The 14,320-nt window shown below is 44.9% G+C and overlaps 1 protein-coding gene across 1 annotated transcript; it reads left to right on the top strand.

The window, feature by feature from the left end:
- The first annotated feature begins 3,110 nt into the window (after positions 1-3,110).
- On the top strand, positions 3,111-9,392 carry LOC149320297 (vomeronasal type-2 receptor 26-like). Its single transcript, XM_089499434.1, has 5 exons — positions 3,111-3,394; positions 3,917-4,730; positions 5,281-5,511; positions 6,671-6,797; positions 8,482-9,392. The coding sequence occupies exons 1-5, from the start codon at positions 3,111-3,113 to the stop codon at positions 9,390-9,392; spliced, it is 2,367 nt and encodes a 788-aa protein (XP_089355560.1).
- Positions 9,393-14,320: the final 4,928 nt, after the last annotated feature.

The following is a 14,320-nucleotide window of genomic DNA, read 5'->3' on the forward strand; positions in this document are numbered from 1 at the left end:
AATATTGGAATGGATACTATATTGAGGAGGGAGCAAGTTTGTTTTCTGCTGCTCCAGAGACTGGGACACGGAGCAATGGTTGCAAACTACAGGAAAGAGATCCCACCTAAACATTAGGAGGAGTAAGAGCTGTTCAACCATGGAGGTCTCCTTCTTTGACCAGCTGTCACAGGAAGGGCCTTAATGGTGTCTTCTTGTATGGCAGAAGGGGGTTGGACTGGATGGCCCCTGGTGGCCTTTCCCTACTCTTGGATTCTAGATGTCTATGATCTCAACCCCCCTTCAGCCTCAGACAAAGGCAACGGGAGACCTCTTCTGAATAAATCTTGCCTGGATAGCCCTGGGAGAGGGTCACCATAAGCCAGAGCCTATGTGAAGGCTGACAACCAAAACAACCCCTTCCTTACTGGTCAGAGGTATCATTCTGCCCTCATTTGAACATACGGGTCCTTCTGAATAGTTTCTGTCCAGACTGTTGTTTGCACAGGAGTGTCAGTCAGCTGTGTCTCAGGTTAACTGAAGATGCTTTATCCTTTCCTTTGATGGAGAAGAGTCATAGTGTGACTCTATTCTGCTTTGATCAGGCCTCACCTGGAATACAGAGGCTGGATAGCCATTTGTCGGGGATGCTTTGATTTAGATTTCCTGCATGGCAGGGGGTTGGACTGGATGGTCCTTGCAGTCTCTTCCAACTCTATGATTCTATGATTCTATGACTGTGTTCGGTTCTGGGCATCACAATTCAAAAAGGATATTGAGAAACTGGAGTGTGTCCAAAGGATGGTGACTGAAATGGTGAAGGGTTTGGAAATCATAAAACCCTATGAAGAGAGACTTAGGTAGCTGAGGATGTTCAGCCTGGGGAAGAGGAGGATAAGGAGTGATATGATGGCCCTGTTTAAGTATTTCAGGGGGTGCCATATTAAGGATGGAGCAAGCTTGTTTTCTGATGCTCCAGAGACTAAGGCATGGTCCAGGCAGATTGAAGTGTTCTACAAGAAGTTTTTGTGTATTCCCATTTCTAACATTTTATTTATGTCTGTTTATCTTACAATGCAGGGCTGGCCTGTTTTCAGTGTAGAATGTGAAAGACATTATTGACAGAGGATGGCATGTATGACTTTAGAGGATGAGCAAGTGAACATCCTTCTAATGTTGTGGGTGATGGGATTAGGTCCTGTGATGACATTTCCCAAGTAGATGTGTTTGCAGAGTTGGCATTTGGGTTAGTGGCAATCCTTCTCCCCATAAGTATCGTGTGTTCTCCTATAAATAAGGAACCATTTGAGTAACTCTTTGTGTACAAAATGTTTGTCACTTTTGTCCTTAAAGCCAAGGGTCTGCTCCATGTCCATGTTTTCTTCAACATTTCTATGCATGGAAGCAGTGTTTAATGTCTAGATGTTTAACATAGTAGCTTTTTAAGTTTCTAACTGCTCTGATTATAGGGAAAGTATGGTCATGGTCTTCAGAACTTGACAGCCGGTGGGCTGTCAAATTTTGAAGGTTATTATTATTGTGTATCTTCACAACTGCCCCTATCATGGTGTGTTTTGTGTGTGTTTGTGTGTCTGACAGTTTGTGACTTACCCGAGGTCACCCAGTGGATTTCCATGGCCAAGCAGAGAATTGAACCCTGATCTCCAGAGTCATAGTCCAACATTCAAACCACTACATGTCAGGATTCAAATTTTCGCTCAGCCATGGAAACCCACTGGGTGACCTTGGGCAAGTCACGCTCTCTCAGCCTCAGAGGAGGAAAATGGCAAAACATCTCTGAATAAATCTTGCAAAAGAGAGCCAACACTATGTAGTAGTTTGAGTGTCAGACTATGATGTGGACAACCAGGGTTGGGGTCTTTACCCAGCCACAGAGGTCCACTGGGTGACCTTGGGAAGGTCACATTCTCTCAGCTTCAGAGGAAAGCAAACCTGCTATAACTAGAACTTGCAAGTGAGAGACAGCATGGTTTAGTGGTTTGATTGTCGGACTAGGACTCCAGTAGACCAGGGACTAAATCAGCCATTATCCAAGGTTTCGATGTAAGTCCAGGAAAGTCCCCCCCCCCCCGCCGTGGATACAGAGGGTCATGCCTGGTTTATTTGTTTGCTTATTTACTTTAAGGCATGATGTCCCACCTGTCAGCTTATGAGAGGGCATTGGATAATTGATAAAAGCATACCAGACATTAAATACATAGGTGAAAACTTTTAAACTAAATATTGCTCCATAAAGCTAAATTAGAATCATAGAATCATAGAGTTGGAAGAGCCCACAAGGGCCATCCAGTCCAACCCTCTTCTGCCATGCAGGAATTCTCAAAGCATCCCCAACAGATGGCCATCCAGCCTCTGTTTAAAGACCTCCAAGGAGGAAGACTCCACCACAATCCCCATTGAGGGAGGGTCTTCCACTTGCTAATTGAATGGAAATTGGGCTTTTTGCACTTTTGGACGCAACTGAACTTTGCCAGGGTGATGAGAAATCCTAACTGCAAAGGAGGACAAAGCATCATAAAAAGGACATTCAAGGAAAAATGTATGAAATCAAAGGTAAAAACAATCAAATAAATATAAATCCATGCCTCTTAGTCATGCTCCAAACGGAGGACATCTGAGTATTCCTCATGGACAGAAGGTGGAAATGTAGAAAAGAAGGAGGGCTGGTCACCCTGACCTTTGCTAATTGACTGTTTTTGCACTTTTTAATGCAATTGAACTTTGCTAATTGAATGCAAACTGTTTTTGCACTTTTTAATGCAATTGAAATTTGCTGATTGAATGCAAAGTACTTTTGCGCTTCAAACACATTTTGCAGTGACAAAAATAAGCTGCAGACAAAGGGGAGAAATAGGAGGAGAGAGAAACTGGGACTTTTTATAAGCAGCTAGGGAAGTGGGACAATGGAGGAGTAATGGGGACTTTTTTTTTCTGCCAAACTGGGGCATTTGGAGGGTATGTCATAACAAGCACTTTAAACCATGCCTAGAAAACAACTGGAACACAATGCAATCTTTGTAATAAGGAACTGTATTTTATTTCACACTGACTGCAGGATTGTGATGTAAAACATATATCTTGACAGGAGAGCAACCACCCATTACTGGAACATGCTGTCCTTCCTGTTTGCCATTCAGGAGGTCAACCAGGATCCTAAGGTCTTAGCCAACATCACCTTGGGATACAACATCTATGAGAACTACTTTGACACAAGAATGACTTCTGATGCCATAGTAGATCTGATCTCTACTGGACAAGCCAATGTTCCCAACTATTCCTGTGGAAGACAAGATCTCCTCTTGGCCAGCCTTGAAGGAGCTGACTCTCAAAACTCCATCCAGATTTCATCCATGCTGGGTGTTTACAAGGTCCCACAGGTAAGGATGGAATTATAGTTCAGAGAGACCCCAAGGGCCACCAAGTTCAATCCCATTCTGCCACTTACGAAGACACAACCCAAGCACCCTCAACAGATAGTCATCCAGCTTCTGTTTAAAAAACTGCAAAAAAGGAGACTCAACCACACTCCCAGGCAGCGTTTTCCACTTTCCAATAGCTCTCGCTGTGATGAAGTTCTTCCTAATGTTTAGCTGGAATTTCTTTTCCTGTAGATTGCATCCATTGTTCCATGTTGAACAAGCTTGCTCCCTCCTTCAGATATTTAAACAGGGTTATCATATCACCCATTAACCTCCAAGCTAAGCATACCCAGCTCCCTAAGCTGCTCCTTAGATGGTTTGGTGGTTTCCAGACCTCCTACCATCTTGGTCACTCTCCTTTGGACACTGTCCAGCTTTCAGTCATGCTCAGAATGGAGCCATTTTGCAATTCCTTCTGTACAGAAGGCTGAAAGATAAGACATGTCCTGGAAAAAGAGGGCATTTTGTCATCCTGCTTCCATTCCTTTACAGGCCAGTTATATTTCTGTTTCTCACACTCTGGATGATAAAGCACAGTTCCCTTTCTTCCACCGGATGGTCCCCAAAGAAGAAAGCCAGTACCCAGGGATAGTCACACTGCTCCGATATTTTGGCTGGACATGGATCGGCCTCATTGCTCCAGACACTGACAATGGGGAAAGGTTCACAAGGACCATGAAGCCCTTGCTTCAAAAGCATGGCATTTGCGTCGCCTTCTCCCAAAGCATTGCAGAAAGAGGAGCCACCACCTTTAGAGTGAAAAGTTCTTCTGTTCTCACTTGGAGAGGAGTCAACATCTTTCTTTACTATGCTGAGACTTTTTCCTTTGTCGAAGGGATCGTCATGATTTATCACGTGGCAAAAACCCTCAAAATGCGCACTGTAGGTAGAATGTGGATCACAACTGCCCAGTGGGATCTCACGGTGGAGCTGAGCTATAGCCCTTTCTCTGCCCAAAATGTCCATGGCATATTTTCTTTCCCTGCCCAGACACATGAAAGGAGAAAATTCAATGATTTTATCTCCTATTTTATTCTTATCATTGAACTCATGGAGAAGGCCTTTAGCTGTCCGTATTCAGAGCATGCTTTATCTGTGAAGGTCTGGAGGAGATGTACTGAGAAAGAAATTTTAAGGACTGTCTCCAAGGAGGTGTTTGAGAGGACTCTGTCTCTGGATAGCTTTGTCATTTACAATACCATCTGGGCTGTGGCACGTGCCATACATGAGGCCTATTTATCCAGATCGAAGCAGATGTTGAGGGAGGCCGGTGGAGACCAATCAGGTTATCGGAGGATCCAGCCATGGCAGGTAATGCCTTTGATCCATCTCATAGGTTGCTTCAAGTCATTTCCGACTTAAGGCAACCCTAAGGTGACCCTAGCACAGGTTTTCTTCGCAAGTTTCTTCAGAGCAGGTTTGAGAAAACATATGAATCAAATCCACAAATAATCAAATCTGCAAAAGTCAAAGTCGTAAAATGTGGAGGGCCAGCTGTTTTGCCAAATGTTTGGAAGTCAAGGCCTATGAGAAATAGCTTGAAAGAAAGGAAGATTCAAAGATGAAGTGGTGGCCATATTGCAATCTCTAACAGGACATCATATGGAATCTGAACACCTTAGAACTGAAAGTGATGCCTATTATATCATATTTGCTTTGTTGTGCTAGTAGTTCAAGTTCATCTTGCTTTATTTCCCATGCTCTGTGCTCCGCACACTCCTGAAAGATGTCCATCGAACCTCTGTTTAGAAACTTGCCAAGATGGGGAGTCCAGCACCCTCCAAAGACATCTCTTCCGTTGTAGTGATAGGATGATGGGCTACGTCTTCATCTCTCTAATTTCTTTCCTCTCTCCTCCTAGCTGCATCGCTTCCTCAGAAATTCCCGTTTATACAACACTTCTACCATGGATGGAATATATTTGGATGAGGATGGAGACCTTGCGACCGACTTGGACCTTGTGAACTGGGTGGTCTTTCCCAACCGATCGGTCGCAAGAGTCAAATTTGGGAGTTTTCAAAGACAGGGAAGCCCTGAGCGCAAGTTCACCATTGACCAGGAGGCCATGGTTTGGCCCAGATGGCTCAACCAGGTGAAGGCAAAACTCATATTTCACACAGAAAGTTACATGGTAGAGATTCTATCTTAACCTTTCATATTCCTCTGAGAAGTCACAAGACAGCTGTATTAGACATGTAAAAAAAACAAAGAAGTCTGGGTGCACCTAAAAGACGACTTATTTACTTGAACATGAGCTTTTCTGGACTCAGCCTACTTCCATTGCTGAAAAGCTGGGTTCAGTTGCTTGGCCATGTGTGTCCTGGTGTGTTTGTGTGTCACACTTTTTGACTATCTTGATTTGGCAGTAGCAGTCCCAATTAATCCTTTGCCTTCCTACTTCCTACTTTCCTATTTGCAAAGGGTTACATACCAGCACAGAGCTCCTACTTTCTCATTGTTCATCCATACTTGAATGGGTCTAGCATCATTTTGTCTTGAATCCTATTAGTCATAGACTAGACTCACTGAGTCAATGGAAATCATGTGAGTGTTGACTTGGCTTTGGTTCAACTTTGGTTGACTCTAGATTAGCAACAACCAGAGGAAAAATCATGTACTCCTTGCTGTGTCTTTGAACTGCAAATCCCATTATCTTTCATTACAAATGGTACTGAGTATGGGATGTTGGGGTTTGCAATTCAGCAACATGTAAAGATGGTAGCGCGCACACACTGGTAGCCTCAAGGCTGGACTTCTGCAATGTGGTCTACATTGGGCTACCTTTGTACCAAGTTCAGAAACTTCAACGAGTTCCAAACATGGCAGTCAGAATGGTTCCTGGTACATGCAGGAGTCATCCCATAGTGCCAATATTAACACCACTCCACTGGCTGCCAAATAGTTTCTAGGCAAAGTACAAAGGGTTGGTTATTACCTTGAAAGTCCGACATGGCTTGGTTACCTACAGGATTACCTTCTCCTGTAATATGCCCCATACAGGTCCTCTGGCAGACATTTATTTTAACTAGCCAGGACTAGATTTGAAATGGTCACACAAAGAGCCTTTTCATCAGCCACCCCAAATAGTGGAATAACCTGCCAGGAGAGATTCAACAGCTAAACAAGCTGTCTGGATTTGTAGCCCAACCATCCTTGGGGTTCAAAAGTCCCACTGGGTCTGGATGATTCCCTTCCACTGCGACATTACCTTTAATGCCTTTCCCTTCAGTGTTTCTTGTCTTCCTATTTAGACCCTTCCTTCTTCAAGGTGTGTTCACAGCTGTCACCCCGGATACTTCAAGATGGTTCAGGAAGGGAAACCTGTTTGCTGTTATGACTGTCTTCCCTGCGGAGAAGGGACTGTGTCCTCCCAGCGAGGTAGGTCACCCCAGAGGAACAGCATCTCTTTTAAAAACAAATCTTACTTGGATTTAGCCTTGAAAAAATTGTTTAAGAGATGATATGATAGCCCTATATAAGTATTTGAAAGGATGTCACATTGAGGAGGGAGGACACAATAGAGCAATGGATGCAAGCTTCAGGAAAAGAGATTCCACCTCAACATTAGGAGGAACTTCCTGACAGTAAGGGCTGTTCGACGGTGGAACACACTCCTTCCTTGGAGATTGTGGTGGGGTCTCTTTTTTTGGGAGATCTTTAAACAGAGACTGGGTGGCCATCTGTCAGGGGTGCTTTGATTGTGAGTTCCTGCATGGAAAAATGGGGTTGGACTGGATGGCCCTTGCAGTCTCTTCCAACTCTATGATTCTAGATTCTATGGATGTTTTCTTGTGTTGTCTATTTGTGGGCTCACAATTATTTAAACAGAACCTCTGCCAAGGATCTCTGGGTGCCAACAAAACTCAGAGTGGGGTCAATTTTTTTAAAAAAAGATGGCTGCCAGACCATTCCTGTGTCCAGTTCAAGAAGGATATTGACAAGAGGGAAACTGAAAAAGAAAGAATATCAAATGAGGGGTCAAAAAATGGTTTTGGCCAAATCTATCCAAATAAAATTTTGGTTCCAAAATGTCGTCTAGGGGCTGTGGGGGGTTACACTAGCTCCTTACATAATTGGATACTTCATTCTTTAAAAAAAAACCTCCTTAATTTTGTACGTCCCTAATATTCCATCTAAATTTGTTTGTGCTTCTTTTGTACGTCCTGCTTCGACTGTGTTGAATTTTTCATTAATCTTTATCCATTTTCCTGACCTTCTTTTCAGAATGTCACACTTAACTTGAATTTGGTTGTTCTCTCTCTAATTCTCAGCCTCATCACATGGGAAAAGAATGCGGAAATGGAGCTGGAGAGTAGCGGCTTTCTCTATGCCTTACCACACGACCTCAGAGCGCTTCAGTCCTCTTCCCGTGAGAGGCCATTGTAAAAGCATGCCTTTGGTCAAATGGATTTTTCCAACACGGCAAAAGACATGCTTTTGTGACCACCTCCCACAGGAAGAGAACAAAGGTGCTACAACATCATGCGATAAGGCACAGCCCAGAGAAAGCCACTGCTCTCTGGCTCCATTTCCACCTTGTTTTCTCATGCAATAAGGCTGTTCTTGTGCCAGCAAGAGAGAGGTCTAAACTGAATTCCCAGGGTAATTGTCTTGATAATCTAAATTAGATTAAGTCTAAATGAACGTGATCTTTTTCTCACAATATCTCAGTTTTCAATATTCAATAACCTTAACTTAATCCTTCATGGTTTTTAAATTTATAACTACTCCTTAATCAACATACAATAACTTCCATTTCTGTTTGCAATGATTTTATTACTCATTTCCAATCATCCTCAAATTTCTCCAATGATTTTTGTTTTGTTTTGTTATTATTTTCTGTCTTACGCAAAAGTTCTCCCTCCTTCTGCTGTGTTTTTATGCGGAGATGCCCAGAATTGAACAGGGAAGACATGGGGGAAAGTTTGCTTGGGAAGTTTAAACATTTCCTCTAAGAGTAAAAGTTCCTCCTTTTTATCTCAGTGAGATATTTCCAGATGGTGAACTTTCGATGAAATGTGACTTTCAGTTATGTAGAAGTCACTCTCCTTCTTCTCTGCAGATGCTGACAAATGCACCAAGTGTCCAGAAGATCAGAAGCCTAACAAGGACCGAGATCAGTGTGTCCCCAAGTTGATCACCTACCTGTCTTATGACAAAGCTCTGGGGATCGTCCTGGTTTGCTTCGCCCTGTTCTTTTCCTTAGCCACAGGCTTTGTCTTAGGGATCTTCATTAAATTCTTACAAACTCCAATAGTCAAAGCCAACAACCGAGAACTCTCCTACGTTCTCCTCATCTCCCTCCTACTCTCCTTCTTGTCTTCTTTCTTATTCATTGGCCAGCCAAGGAAGTGGACTTGCCTTCTCCGACAAACAGCCTTCAGCATCATTTTCTCAATTACTGTCTCTTCCTTACTAGCCAAAACCATCACAGTGGTGCTGGCCTTCCTGGCCACAAAGCCAGGGAACACAGCAAGAGGATGGCTAGGGAAGACTTTGGCCAACAGCATTGTCTTATCCTGTTCCTCCATCCAAGCTGTCATTTGCACCCTCTGGTTGAGCATCTCTCCCCCCTTCCCAGACTCAGACATGAACTCCCAGCCTGGAGAAATCCTCCTGAAATGCAATGAAGGGTCAGCGGCCATGTTCTACTCTGCCCTTGGCTACCTGGGCTTCCTGGCTGCCATCTGCTTCACTGTGGCTTTCTTGGCTAGGAAGCTGCCTGGGGCCTTCAACGAAGCCAAGCTGATCACCTTCAGCATGCTGGTCTTCTGCAGCGTCTGGGTATCCTTTGTGCCCACCTACCTGAGCACCAAGGGAAAGTACATGGTGGCTGTCCAGGTCTTCTCCATCTTGGCCTCCGGTGCTGGGCTCCTGGGCTGCATCTTCTTCCCCAAGTGCTACATTATTGTCCTGAGACCTGACCTGAACACAAAGGAACACCTCATGATGAAGACAAAAGTTGTCATCTGATTCTTAGAGCACTGTTTTGTGAATCTATGTGTTGCATGGCAGTAATGAATACAAGCTTCATGCCTCAGGAGTGAACAATGGGTGGTATTAAAAATGAGTCTTTTGCCTGTTACAGACAGCCAAAATAAAGCTGCTTCAAGTCACAGTGGAGGTATGGTGTTTCAATGATGCATGTGTCCTAAGAGTCCAGAAGCCACACCAAAAACACGCTCCAGTCCTTAGGGCTTAGGAATCCATGACTATTAACCTATGTATTCCTGCATGGCAGAAGGGGGTTGGACTGGATGGCCCTTGGGGGTCCCTTCCAACTCTAGAATCCTATGTATTCCTCCCTAGCAGAAGGGGTTAGACTGGATGGTCCTTGGGGGTCTCTTCCAACCCTAGGATCCTATGTATTCCTGCATGGCAGAAGGGAGTTGGAATGGATGGTCCTTGGGGGTCCCTTCCAACTCTAGAATCCTATGTATTCCTCCCTAGCAGAAGGGGTTAGACTGGATGGCCCTTGGGGTCCCTTCCAACTCTAGGATCCTATGTATTCCTGCATGGCAGAAGGGGGTTGGACTGGATGGCCCTTGGGGGTCTCTTCCAATCCTAGGATCCTATGTATTCCTGCATGGCAGAAGAGGGTTAGACTGGATGGCCCTTGGGGGTCCCTTCCAACTCTAGAATCCTATGTATTCCTCCCTAGCAGAAGGGGTTAGACTGGATGGCCCTTGGGGTCCCTTCCAACTCTAGGATCCTATGTATTCCTGCATGGCAGAAGGGGGTTGGACTGGATGGCCCTTGGGATCTCTTCCAACTCTAGGATCCTATGTATTCCTGCATGGCAGAAGGGGGATGGGATGGATAGTCCTTGTGGGTCCCTTCCAACTCTAGGATCCTATGTATTGCTGCATGGCAGAAGGGGGTTGGGCTGGATGGCTCTTGGGGGTCCCTTCCAACCCTAGGATTCTATAATTCTATGAACCGTGGTCTCCAGCATCATAGTCCACAACTCAAACCGCAACACCATGCTGGCGCTCTGGTAGCTTATATATACATGTTAAAATAATAATATGTGCCTACAAGTGACTTTGACTTACAGTAGTAGGGCCAGCATGGCACAGCAGTTGAGGTTGGGGCTACAACTCTATGGACCAGGGTTCGATTCCAAGCTTGAGTCCCAGTCTTGAGAAAAGAGCGGGAGTGGCAATAGGTGCAGCAAAGCATTTGTTCTATGCTGCACATATTGCGTCCGCAGAGTCGCGTCCGGCAGAGCTGTTCAGGGTAGTGAGGGAGCTAACACATCTGCCCCCCTCCCTGAACCCTATTTTAGAACTATCTAAAGCCTGTTGTGACAAATTTAATAACTTCTTTGCGGACAAAATATCTCGGATAAGGTCTGATCTCGACGCCAGTATTTCTACAGAATCTATTAGAGAGGTGTCCAGAGCTTCCGTGGCCCCTGTTATACTGGATCACTTTGAGTTTGTTAGTACCGAGGAAGTGAACAAGATCCTTCGAAGTGTTAGGAGGACGACATGCTCTCTCGATCCCTGTCCCTCATAACTGGCGGCCCAGGGGGGATGCGGTGCTAACTATGTTGCATCGCATAATTAATACATCCTTAAGAGAGGGACAATTTCCATTTAAATTAAAATTAGCAGTGGTTAAACCCCTGCTAAAAAAAACCCTCTCTAGACCCCCTGACTTATAATAACTACCGGCCTATATTGCTGCTGCCATTTTTGGGGAAGGTGATCGAGAGAGCGGTCGCATTCCAGCTTCAATCGATCTTGGATGAAATGGATTTTCTGGACCCATTTCAAACCGGCTTCCGGGCGGGCTATTGAGCTGAGACTGCCATGGTCGCCTTAGTTGATGATCTCCGTCTGGGCATGGACAGGGGAAGCGTGTACCTGTTAGTGCTTTTGGACATCTCAGCAGCTTTCAATACCATTGACCATGGTATCCTTCTGGAACGCCTGAGGGAATTAGGTATTGGGGGCACTGCACTCCAGTGGTTCCGTTCCTACCTCTCAGGTAGATTCCAGATGGTGCAGCTGGGGGACGTTTGCTCCGATAAGAAGGCGCTTACATCTGGCGTCCCTCAAGGAGCGATTCTGTCCCCCATGCTATTTAACATTTACATGAAACCGCTGGGACAGATCATCCGGAGACACGGGGTGCGGTGTTATCAGTACGCTGATGACACCCAAATATGTTTCTCTGTGTCCCCAACTGATGCAGTAACTAGGGATGGCATCTCTCCTCTAAATGCCTGCTTGGAGTCGGTAATGGGCTGGATGAGGGAAAACAAACTCAGTTTGAATCCAGAGAAAACGGAAGTACTGGTGATAGGTTCCCCGGGTCCGGGCGGTGAGATTTGCCATCCTGTCCTGAACGGGGTCACGCTCCCCTTGAAGGACTCGGTTCGCAGCTTGGGAGTGCTCCTGGACTTGTCGCTCCAGCTGTCATCTCAGGTGGATGCGGCAGTCAGGAGCGTTTGTTATCAGCTTCGGCTGATATGCCAGCTGCATCCCTACCTGGACCGGAGAGACCTTGAAACGGCGGTACATGCTCTGGTAACCTCTCGATTGGATTTCTGCAATGCGCTCTACATGGGACAACCCTTGTACCAAACCCGGAAGCTACAGTTAGTGCAGAATATGGCAGCGAGATTGGTCGCTGGTTGTTCCAGGTCTGACCATGTAACACCCATCTTGAAAGATCTTCATTGGCTGCCTATTCGCTTCCGGGCTCAATACAAGGTGATGGTAATGACCTATAAAGCCCTAAATGGCTTGGGCCCAGGGTACTTGGAGGACCGCCTCTCCGCATACAATCCGCCCCGCACACTCAGATCAACAGGGATGAAATTGTTGGAGATCCCAGCAACACACTATGCGAGGACCTCACAGAGGGCATTCTCTATCGTGGCCCCAAGATCTTGGAATAGTTTCCCAGAAAATCTTTTTCTCCTTACCTCTTTTCATTGATGACCCTGGAATGTATATATCGACTTCCCTTTCCATCTGGCCCTTTTGTTGTTGGTATTACTATGTTGTTTTTAATGCTGTTTTTAATTGATTTTATTGGAATGTTTTTATATATAATTGTTCGCCGCTTTGATCAAAATTTTGGAAAAGCGGATTACAAATAAACTATATATATATATATATATATATATATATATATATATATATATAATATCAAGCTTGGCCATGAAACCCACTGGGTCACCTCAGGAAAGTCATGCTCTCAGCCTCAGGGAAAGACAATGGCAAACCTCCTCTGATGAAATCTTACAAAGAAAACCCCGTAATAGGTTCACCTTAGGGTCTCCATGAGTTAGAAATGGCTTGAAGTCCCACAATACACACAGAGAGAGGCAGGGTTGATTCACATGAGGTTTCTCATGGCCTTCCTTGAACTCTGGTCTCCCAGTGTCCTAGTCTGACACTGAACCACTACATCATGCTAGCCCTCAAGATTTATTCAGAGAGGGTATGCCACCTTTGCTTTTTTCTGAAGCTGAGAGAGTGTGACTTGCCAAGGCATTCAGTTGGTTTCTATGCCTGAGCAGGGATTCAAAACTTGGTCTCCCAGGTTCCAAGTCCAATACTCAAAGCACGACACTCGGCTGGCTCCCTGATAGATTGTATATACATGTTAAATTACCTTGAGGTTGCTGTGTGCTTTCAAGTTTGACAAGGTTTCCCATGACATTCTTGCAAACAAGCTTGTAAAATGTGACCTAGACAAGGCAACTGTTACATGGATTTGTAACTGGTTGACCGACCGAACCCAAAGGGTGATCAACAATGGCACCTTTTCATCCTGGAGAGAAGTGACCAGTGGGGTCCCACAGGGCTCTGTCCTGGGCCCAGTGCTATTCAACATCTTTATCAATGACCTGGAGGACAGAATTGGGGGAATACTTATCAAATTTGCAGATGACACCAAATTAGGAGGAATAGCTAATACTCCAGAGGACAGGATCAAGATTCAAAATGACCTGAATAGACTAGAAAACTGGGCCATAGCTAACAAAATGAAATTCAACACGGAGAAATGTAAGGTACTGCACTTAGGGCAGAAAAATGAAATGCACAAATATAGGATGGGGGACACCTGCCTGAATGAAACTACGTGTGAAAGGGATCTAGGAGTCCAAGTAGACCACAAGTTGAACATGAGTGAACAGTGTGGTGCGGCAGCTAAAAAGGCCAATGCTATTTTAGGCTGCATCAATAGAAGTATAGTGTCTAGATCAAGAGAAGTAATAGTGCCACTGTATTCTGCTGTGGTCAGGCCCCACCTAGAATATTGTGTCCAGTTCTGGGCGCCACAATTCAAAAAGGACATTGAGAAACTGGAGCGTGTCCAAAGGAGAGCGACTAAAATGGTGAAGGGTCTGGAAACCATGCCCTACGAGGAACAACTTAGGGAGCTGGGGATGTTTAGCCTGGAGAAAAGAAGGTTAAGAGGTGATATGATAGCCCTGTTTAAATATTTGAAGGGATGTCATATTGAGGAGGGAGCAAGCTTGTTTTCTGCTGCTCCAGAGAATAGGACTTGGAGCAATGGATGCAAGCTACAGGAAAAGAGATTCCTCCTCAACATTAGGAGGAACTTCATGACAGTAAGGGCTGTTCGACAGTGGAACAAACTGCCTTGGAATGTAGGGGAGTCTCCTTCTTTGGAGGTCTTTAAACAGAGGCTGGATGGCCATCTGTCGGGGATGCTTTGATTGAGAGTTCCTGCATGGCAGAGGGTTGGACTGGATGGCCCTTGCAGTCTCTTCCAATTCTACGATTCTATGATTCTGGATTAGTTGGTTTTTAATATGTAGTTTTTAATCTTATACTGTTTAATCTTGTTTTAAGGGGGGTACTATGTATATATGGTTGTATTTTAACTTGTACGCCGCTTTGATTGCTTGACAA

This window comes from Sceloporus occidentalis, unplaced genomic scaffold (genome assembly GCF_023333645.1).
Source record: "Sceloporus occidentalis isolate IW3139 unplaced genomic scaffold, rSceOcc1.0.p SCAF_1, whole genome shotgun sequence".
Taxonomy (NCBI): domain Eukaryota; kingdom Metazoa; phylum Chordata; class Lepidosauria; order Squamata; family Phrynosomatidae; genus Sceloporus; species Sceloporus occidentalis.